The 10,078-nt window shown below is 46.9% G+C and overlaps 1 protein-coding gene across 1 annotated transcript; it reads left to right on the forward strand.

The window, feature by feature from the left end:
• Nucleotides 1–4,385: 4,385 nt before the first annotated feature.
• Nucleotides 4,386–6,301, forward strand: NDN (necdin, MAGE family member). The gene has a single exon (XM_002825208.5). The coding sequence runs from the start codon at nucleotides 4,474–4,476 to the stop codon at nucleotides 5,437–5,439; it is 966 nt and encodes a 321-aa protein (XP_002825254.1). The 5' UTR covers nucleotides 4,386–4,473; the 3' UTR covers nucleotides 5,440–6,301.
• The last annotated feature ends 3,777 nt before the right edge of the window (nucleotides 6,302–10,078 follow it).

Here is a 10,078-nt window from a genome sequence, read left to right on the forward strand (position 1 = left end):
CGCTCAGGGTGATGTGATTTATCTTCTTTACCTTCCAAACTTCTCTTTCCAGCGCAGGCGTTTTTGCTGAGTTGAGTCAATCCAGATATCCGCTGGGTGAGACCGTTCAGTCTTCCCAGAATCTTCTGGTCCTTCTCTCCGCATGGTTTCAGGAAATGGCACCCCTCCTAGCTGCACTGTCCTGCTCAATTGGCTGCCCGAGACAGAATCCTGGATGTGCCTGTTATTCACAGTCTCCCCTCACCTTCCATTGCTGTTTATATCTTCCCTGGCATTTCTATTGAACCTCGGCTCCCTCTGTCCCACTCTTGGTGATAACATCGCTTCACAATATGCATCATGACATAAGATTTGATCAGGCATTTGTTTTCTCTTTTAAGGCTCTTTTTCTCCACCACTTCCCCTCACTACAGATTACAGAGACCATGTCTCTTCTCATTGTATCCCCAGGCACAAGGCCTGAAATGTAATGTTAGTAAACAGTTGGCGAATGAAGATGAAATGCAAGCCATCACCCATTTTCACATGGATTCCTGGGAAGGGACCCCTAATGAGACTCCCTGCCTCTGCTTGTCCACCTGCCCCAAACTCTAATCTTACTCTGTATGCAGGTGACCTTTCAGAAGACACCCTAGACTCCTTAACTCTCTGAGAGAGCTGCTCCTTGGGGCTGTGCAGGACTGAAAATTCTCTCATTTCAGTGCATGTGATGGACCTTGAACGGATGAGCATGAGCAGTGGCCCCCTAGGGAGGCTGGGGATGAGGGGCCAGGGTCCAGTCCCTCCCTACACCCTCCCAACTTTGGAAAGCAGCACTGCCTGTCCTCACTTCTTAATGTTTTCTAACAAAAAAAAGGGGCCCAGCTGCCATGGGTTTTTCCCTCAGACTGAGACTTTTCTGAAATGCAAGTATTTCAGGCACATGACAGATATTGCTCAATATTTGCTGAACACATTAAAGTGAATTCTGTTTAAGATCCTTGGCCTGAAAGGCAATTGGGGCCCATTTAGGGGCTCCAAGGTGGAGGTTGCTGCCTATGTGGACAGGGAAGAGCCAGAGGATTCACATTTCATCCAGGGCCTCTGGGCCCCTGCACTGCGAGCATGCGCACTGCCCACTGGAGGCTCTGGGGTGACCCCCCTTCCTCTGTTCACTATGGAAACCAAGGCTGGGACTGGCCTCTCCTCCTGTTCCTGGGTCTGCCAAGAACAGCCTATTCCACAGCTGTGTAATCTGTTCCATATTACAGAGTTCGAAGTAACCCACCAGCAAAACTGTCTGCTCCAGAATATTTTAAGTTACAGCTTCTCCATATATTTTCTGTGTCTATTCACAGAACTTCTATTTACAGAATTTTGATTTAATGAATAGTTGAGATATATTTTTGTAGTCTTCACACTTTGCTACGAAGCTGCTGGCCCCAAGAGGACTTATTGCCCACGTCAAATAGGGGCCCCCCTGGAGACACCCAGCAACATTTATTATCCCCATGACCCTCAGGACAGCATTAGAGCTCCGTCCCAGGTCTTGAGCCTTGGGTCAAGATAGTTGTGGATGCCTCCCAAGTACTAGCTTCGTCTCATTTCTCACAGTGTCTTTGATCCTTTTTGTTATCACTCTGAAGGTCGGAATCTCTGGTTCGTGGGCACACACCTTATTAGGCAGCCATCAAGGTACTGACCCGTCTATCCCATTGCACATGTGCATGCTTGCTTTCCCCACTTACAGGCTATCCCAGGCTTTATTTGGTCCCACTACCCCACCTACCCAAACTTCTACTCCCAATAATTTGATTTTGGGGGGTAATTGAACCTCTTCATTCTTCAGGAAGAAGATGATATCATTTTAGCAGGTGTACAGTTGGGCTCCAGGTCTAGCCTGTGCTTCATTTCAGACTTGTGCATCAGACCCAAGGCTTTAAGCCTTCCAAGTGTAATCTCTCAGGGTGGTCTTAATCGAAAGGCCCTGGTACAGCATTGGACAGTCCTTCATTCAGAAGTGTAGTGTGTTGTGTGCTGCAGGAGAGGCCTTCTGCACAGTCTGCTTGATGCTGGCAACTTCACTAGAATGAAGTCCAGGTAGAAGCTCAATTATCCAGTCCTGCCCAGGCAGCAACTGAAGTCCAAGCAGCTCTCTGGCCAGAGTGCTGATACTCACTTCAGCAGAGCCACCTTTTATTACTGTCATGCCCCAAGCTTGCACTTTAATTTCAAGAATCCATTACATCTCGGAGGGTGAAATGTGAGAATGTAGTTTTAATGAGATCACAATGTTAAAAACCATAGCCTATGGCCAAAGCCAAGTTGAGATTTAAATAGTAGGTTCAAACACTTTTCTTATTAAAAAATACGTCAAATGAACTAAATATTTTATTTCTTTATTTATTTAATGTTTGAGACAGTCTCGCTCTGTTGCCCAGGCTGGAGTGCAGTGGCATGCTCTCAGCTGACTGCAAACTCCACCTCCCAGGTTCAAGCGAGTCTCCTGCCTCAGCCTCCCAAGTAGCTGGGATTAAGGGTGCCCACCACCACACCTGGCTAATTTTTGTATTTTTAGTAGAGACGGAGTTTTGCCATGTTGGCCAGGCTGGTCTCGACCTCCTGACCTCAGGTGATCTGCCCGCCTCGCCTTCCCAAAGTGCTGGGATTACAGGCGTGAGCCACTGCACCTGGCCTAAATATTTTATTTAAATAGTTAGAAAATAATACATACCCAAACAAAATAAAGAAGAATATTGATGGAGATTTAAATGCAATAAATGAGGATTATATTCATGAAGCATTGGGGTAATGTCTGTTCAAGAGACATTCTTAAAAATAATGAATATAATTAGCATATTTCTGTAAGATGGTCCCAAGAAAATTGTAGATATCCATAAAGAGGAAGGAGAAGAAGGAGAAGTAGATGGAGAGGAGAAGGAGGAGGTGGAGGAGGGTGAGGAGGAGGAGAAAAGTGTTGAAATAATTCCAACTAAGACTGATATCTAGGAATTACCCTGGTGAAGTGGGAAGCTAAAGAGTCCTGTTGGAGGGACTGGTGTGGTAATGGCTCTGCCAAAAGTGTTATGTGCGTGCAAACCCAAAGACAGAAAGCACAGAAAACCCTTCAACATCAACCTGCTTGAGGAAAAATAAAGTGGGAAAAGATACATACTCACAGTGAGGACTCTAGACATGTCAAGTCAATTTTTAAATATGCTTTTGGCTTCCAGTGGCAATAACTAGACTCAAGACAGCATATTTAAGAAGCTGCTGATGAGAAGAAACCCGGGAAGAGCTGAAGGACCACATCAGCCCAGACCAAGGATGCTGAAGCAGCATCAAGGTCCCTGGTTTCAGACGCTCCGGTAATGACTCTTTTTTTCATGGAGAGCCTGTAGGAGTGACAGTTTTGTCTTTGCCCACTGGGACTCTGTTTTCCATACTTGGAAAACAGGGTTACCTATCTTGCCCCTGGTACCCTTTGGTCATCTCAGAGACACTACCAGATATTTCCCATGGGACCTATTTTTTTGGTTTAATCTCAGGAAAGACTTGGGTGTGGCTTCCAACGTGGAGGACTCAGTAGCTTCAGAGAGGGTCCTGAGAGAAGGTGAATTGAAGAATGAGGGTGCTGGGCAGAGGGAAAAGACATTATCATACAAGTTTGTGCTAAAAGATATAGCAATCGTTCTGCTATGGACTAAGTATGGAAAAAAATAAAATGGAATCAAAGTTACCCAAAGGAAGTGTAAAACCCAAATGTATGCCCCTTAAAGCATTAATGATGCTCTAAGTACGCTGCCTACTTAAAAAGTTCATAGTTCACATGGGTTGATAGGAAATTACGTTAACGACACACTGCATTTCTCCTTTTCTAATAACCCCTCTGATTTGGTAGGGAGGGAGTCGATCATTTTTTATTGGAATTTCTCAGGATTCCAACCTCAGACATCCACTTTACAGTTTACACATTTTCTTGGACAAGCCCGACTGTTCCTCTCACTGGTTCGCATAAAGCTCAAGTTTACAAAGCCACCCAGACCTTTCTCTGGGACGCTCATATTTAACTTAATTCTGGATATACCCAGGTAAGCGTTTCCCCAGAAACTTGACCCCAACATCCCAAAAACTTATCTTTTCCCTAAACTGGCCCCTTCTCCAGTACGCATCCATCTCACTCCTCTCCTGCCCTAGATGTTCTCAGCCCAAAGATGAAAACCCGGGATCACTCTCCCAGCAGGTGAAGCCTCGCCATGGACCCTCCCCGTCGGGGCCCCGCGCTGCCACGCCCGCCCGCCCGCCCCCAGCCGCCGGCCAAGGCCGCAGTCGCGCAGGCGCAGTGCCGCGTCCCGCCGCCGCCCCGCCCTGCCCGCCGCTGCGGAAGGCGCTCCGCGCAGCAACGCGCACTTCCTCTCCAGGAATCCGCGGAGGGAGAGCAAGCTCGAAGAGCTCCTGGACGCAGAGGCCCTGCCCTTGCCAGACGGCGCAGACATGTCAGAACAAAGTAAGGATCTGAGCGACCCTAACTTTGCAGCCGAGGCCCCCAACTCCGAGGTGCACAGCAGCCCTGGGGTTCCGGAGGGGGTTCCTCCGTCTGCGACCCTGGCAGAGCCGCAGAGCCCTCCTCTAGGCCCGACGGCCGCCCCGCAGGCCGCGCCGCCTCCCCAGGCCCCGAACGACGAGGGCGACCCGAAGGCCCTGCAGCAGGCTGCGGAGGAGGGCCGCGCCCACCAGGCCCCGAGCGCGGCCCAGCCGGGCCCGGCACCGCCAGCCCCGGCGCAGCTGGTGCAGAAGGCGCACGAGCTCATGTGGTACGTGCTGGTCAAGGACCAGAAGAAGATGATCATCTGGTTTCCAGACATGGTGAAAGATGTCATCGGCAGCTACAAGAAGTGGTGCAGGAGCATCCTTCGGCGCACCAGCCTCATCCTCGCCCGGGTGTTCGGGCTGCACCTGAGGCTAACCAGCCTGCACACCATGGAGTTTGCGCTGGTCAAAGCGCTGGAGCCCGAGGAGCTGGACAGGGTGGCGCTGAGCAACCGCATGCCCATGACAGGCCTCCTGCTCATGATCCTGAGCCTCATCTACGTGAAGGGCCGCGGCGCCAGAGAGAGCGCCGTCTGGAACGTGCTGCGCATCCTGGGGCTGCGGCCCTGGAAGAAGCACTCCACCTTCGGGGACGTGCGGAAGCTCATCACTGAGGAATTCGTCCAAATGAATTACCTGAAGTACCAGCGCGTCCCATACGTGGAGCCGCCCGAATACGAGTTCTTCTGGGGCTCCAGGGCCAGCCGCGAAATCACCAAGATGCAAATCATGGAGTTCCTGGCCAGGGTCTTTAAGAAAGACCCCCAGGCCTGGCCCTCCCGATACAGAGAAGCTCTGGAGGAGGCCAGAGCTCTGCGGGAGGCTAATCCCACTGCCCATTACCCTCGCAGCAGTGTCTCCGAGGACTAGCAAAGTCTGGAGGCAGATGAATGGTTTCTGACCCTCACCAGGGCTGTGGAAGGGTGGGGGTGGGTCATTATAGCATTCAGGATTTACAGTGCAGTATTCACGTGTAACTTTTAAGTTTTCAGTACAGTGCTTTTATACCTTTAATGCAATGTTGTATTCATTTGGGTACTATTGTGTAGTATTTAGGATGTATGCATGTTTGTTTATATGTAAGCTTGGTTGGTGCTTTCGCTTTTGTGCTGCGTTTCTTGGATTTTTGTACCAGAGATGTGCTAAACTGATGAAATACATTGAGAAAGTTTCCATCTTATTCTTTTATATGGGACTGATGATGTGTGTTGGGGTAGACTGCTCCTGCAGAGTTTGGAAGAAGTCACCAGCAAAGCCGGCCTAACCAAGAAAATTCAAGGCCCTTCATGACCTTGCTGGGCACAGAAAACACCCTCGTGGAGTAAACTAATTTGAACTGGACTGGTCTCAATGTGAGCACTTGGCACACTTTACTAAACACATATACAACCCCACCGTGAGTCAACTTTAAAGTAAACATTAAAGATTCTTGTGATACAATCATTTTTGGAAAAGTGTACTTTATCATTTTAACAAAGCAGTATGGTTGGGAATGAGACAATTCTCTATTTTACAGTGTATACAGATGTAACTATTTCCCCTAATAGGGTGGGAAAAATCGCTACTCATGATTACTCCTAAATTTGTGAAGTTGATAGTTTTATTGTCTTTAAATGTAACTCATGTTTATTTCAAAAACATGCACAAATATAGAAAAGTATACAAAACAAAACAGTAAGATTGTCTATAATCACATCATATGGGAATAAAAAAAATAATTTCCTTCCCTTAAGTTTCTACATTTTATCAAAATTAATAGATGTCTTGTGACATCTATTAATATATATAACATATTTATAATATAAAAGAGTGAGACATTGTACTAAGCCCTAACATGTATTTTTCTCCTTTTATCTAATCCTTGAAACAGGCCTGTCAGGTAGGCACCTACTGCGTTTGCACCATGGAGGAAACACAGGAATAATGTAGGTAATGAACTTGCCATAGCTCATAAAGGTTAATAAGAGAAGGAGCTAGGACTTGAACTCAGAATGAATCCAGAGCCCACATTTGTCTCCACCTGCCTACAACTGTCCTATACCCCGTGGCTTTTAGGTTATTTATTTTTAAATTTATTTTTAAATTTTATGTGGGAGCCTACACTCACATGGGTTCATGGGCCACACATACAAAAAGGCTAGGAATTTTATTTTTCTAATTCTCATGATATTTTGGAGAAAGCAATAGTCTGATTGTGCAAATAAACTTACTTTTGGAGAGATTAATTAACCTAACAAAGTGATATTCCTGTTTAGCAGTGAAGCTAGGATTTGAAACAATCTCTCCTGAGGGTTGGAGGTGAAGGTGCCTTCTCTGATAAACACACAAGACACCTGAGAGAGGGAGATGGGTTGTCCATCAGGATGTCTGTGGCCTCGCAGCCCTTGAGTTGCAGTGAGCCACTAGGTAATCCTCAGAGGATGGGATGGGCTGCGGGTGGGCTTTAGGGGCAATGCCTGAAGAAAAATCTCATTGTGAATTTTCAGGCCTGCAAGGGGTAGGGGGGAGAAAGGGGGCTTTAATTAAAGACCAGAAGTCCTTTAAACTACAAAAGAGTGGGAAAGACCATTTGGCCAAAGCCAGAAACTTTTCTGTGGAAGATGGATAATGAAGAGGACACATGTCACATAACACCCCAAAGAAGTAAACTGGGCTGAGGGAATTATAATTTGGAATTCCCAACACTTACTGGCATTACTTAACAGGTGGGGGCAGGTGCTGGAAATGCTTAGGAAGCACCCGTTCATGCTGAGATGAAATCCATCCCAGTTTAAAAGCTTCCCGTGAAGGCTTTCAAGGGGGTTCTGCGGGGAAAGGGGGACATTTCTGCAATCACCCAGGCAGGGGTGACCTGGCTTTGATGGCACCTCTTACACAAAACTAATGTGAGTGTCTCACCTGTTCAGAAGTGTTAGGATTGTTCAGAAATCTTACCTCCCCACAACCCATCAAAAAGTCTCTCCAGAATCAAAATATATCTGCCCCTTATCATTTAAAATTGTGGGGATATCCAGGATGTTTCATTTCTGGAGTAGGACTATGGGCTGTTGTTCCTGCCACACATGGTGCTGGTCATCTTCTCTAATGCCTTAATACTTCCCTCGCTGCTGGATTGATGCCTTGCAGGAGCTGTAACCCCTGTGCACTTCTTGCAGTCAAGCCCAGAAATCACCAGGCAAACAGTCCCCTTACATCCCCGTTTAACTCCTTGTGTTGTGTCCACTTTCCTCTCTGCTGTCAGAGGCAGGGAGAACCACCCTTTCCAAAGCTGTCCCAAACTCACTCACACAGGCACCCTAGCCAGGCCATAGAGGACCTAGCCCTTGCAGGAGAAACAGAGTGTGAGAATGTGAGAAAGGAGTAAGGCATGGGGCAGAGCGACTCGTCCCTGATGCTGCCTAGGAGGCAGCCAGACCCAGAGAAAGAGGCTTCCAGATGTGAAATGAGTTTACTTCATGACACCTGATCCTGCAGAGATAGCAGCTTGGGGCATGGGGAGAGAGCACCCAGCAGCTCTCTTGGGTTTTCATGCTGGGCTCTAAATAGAAAGACTGGAGAGTTTGTCAAATATTTACCAAAAGATTCACCTACAAGGTCCTGGGATAGGTCAATCGGGAAGGGGTCAGCAGGTCCTCAATGTTGCAGTCCAACATGACTGTGTGCTGAAGCCCAGACTGCTGTGGGTGGGAGAGGCTTTCCTAAATCCCCATAACATGTGAACTTTTACCTGCCAACTGGAACCTCATTTCTTCAGAAACACCTGCAAACATATTTCGATTTGTTAATTTCATTTTATGAAAGACATGAAGGGAAAGGGGATCTTTGTAAATTTAATATAAAATATAAAGACACCTAGTTGTCCTGAGCGGAAATAAATAACTTTAAGCAGTACCGTTATTAAATAGAAATGTTTTAAGTGAACTTCTTATGCAGTTAAATATTTCCTGTGCTTGAAAACCCTTTTATGTCCTTCTCCAACTTGAGTCTTAACTGACCAACTCATGAACACTATTTCCTGGGAGAACACTCTCCCTAACCTCTAAGCACAGCCATGTTCTAAACACACCCAAAATACACCTGCTGTTTATATTATGTGCCTTTTATTTCTCTCCTCCTCGATTGTTACATACTTAAGGGTTAGAGTTGTCTCTATCCTGTTCATTATTTGCTTGACACTTGACGTAAGGATGGGGCATAAGGGATGCACTTGATACATATTTGTTATATAAGTTAAATAACTCAACATATTAGAAAAGACCTACCCATCCACACAAGAAAACAAAACCATATGTGGCCGACAAAAATTAGCCAATTTAAGGGGCATGGTGGCTCACGCCTGTAATCCCAGCACTTTGGGAGGCTGAGGCAGGTGGATCACGAGGTCAGGAGATGAGACCATCCTGGATAACATGGTGAAACCTCGTCTCTACTGAAAATACAAAAAATTAGCTGGACCTGGTTACGGGTGCCTGTAGTCCCAGCTACTCGGGAGGCTGAGGCAGGAGAATGGTGTGAAACCGGGAGGCAGAGCTTGCAGTGAGCTGAGATCGCGCCACTGCACTCCAGGCTGGGCGACAGAGCCAGACTCCATCTCAAAAAATAAATAATAATAATAATAATAATAATAAAAAGAGGTAATGTAGGACGGGCACGATGGCTCATGTCTGTAATCTCACCACTTTGGGAGGCCAAGATGGGCGGATCACTTGAGGTCAGAAGTTCAAGACCAGGCTGGACAACATGGTGAAACCCTGTCTCTACTAAAAACACAAAAATTAGCTGGGCTTGGTGGCATGTGCCTGTAGTACCAGCTACTCAGGAGGCTAAGGCAGGAGAATCCCTCGAACCCGGGAGGCAGAGCTTGCAGTGAGAGGAGATCATGCCACTAAACTCTAGCCTGGGTGACAGAGCAAGACACCGTCACAAAAAAAAAAAAAAAAAAAAAAAAAAAAAAGCAAAGTGGAGGTAATGTAGATAAGTTGAAATTAGTGAAAGAAAAAAACAGAAGGCAGAAAAACAATGGAAGCAAAAACTTGTTTCAAGAATCATTGCTACAAACACTCTAACAACCCAATATCTAGTAGTTTTTTTAAAAAGGAAAAATAGTACAAAGAAACAACTTATTTCCCGACTTTTTAATGATCGCCATTCTAACTGGCGTGAGATGGTATCTCTTTTCTTTCTTTTTTTCTTTTTTTTATTTTTGCGACGGAGTCTCGCTCTGTCGCCCAGGCTGGAGTGCGGTGGTGCGATAGCGGCTCACTGCAAGCTCCGCCTCGCGGGTTCACGCCATTCTCCTGCCTCAGCCTCTCCAGTAGCTGGGACCACAGGCGCCCGCCAACGCGCCCGGCTAAATTTTGTATTTTTAGTAGAGACGGGGTTTCACCGTGTTAGTCAGGATGGTCTCGATTTCCTGACCTCGTGATTCACCTGCCTTGGCCTCCCAAAGTGCTGGAATTACAGGCGTGAGCCACCGCGCCCGGCTGGCGTGAGACGGTATCTCATTGTG

This window comes from Pongo abelii, chromosome 16 (genome assembly GCF_028885655.2).
Source record: "Pongo abelii isolate AG06213 chromosome 16, NHGRI_mPonAbe1-v2.0_pri, whole genome shotgun sequence".
Taxonomy (NCBI): Eukaryota; Metazoa; Chordata; class Mammalia; order Primates; family Hominidae; genus Pongo; species Pongo abelii.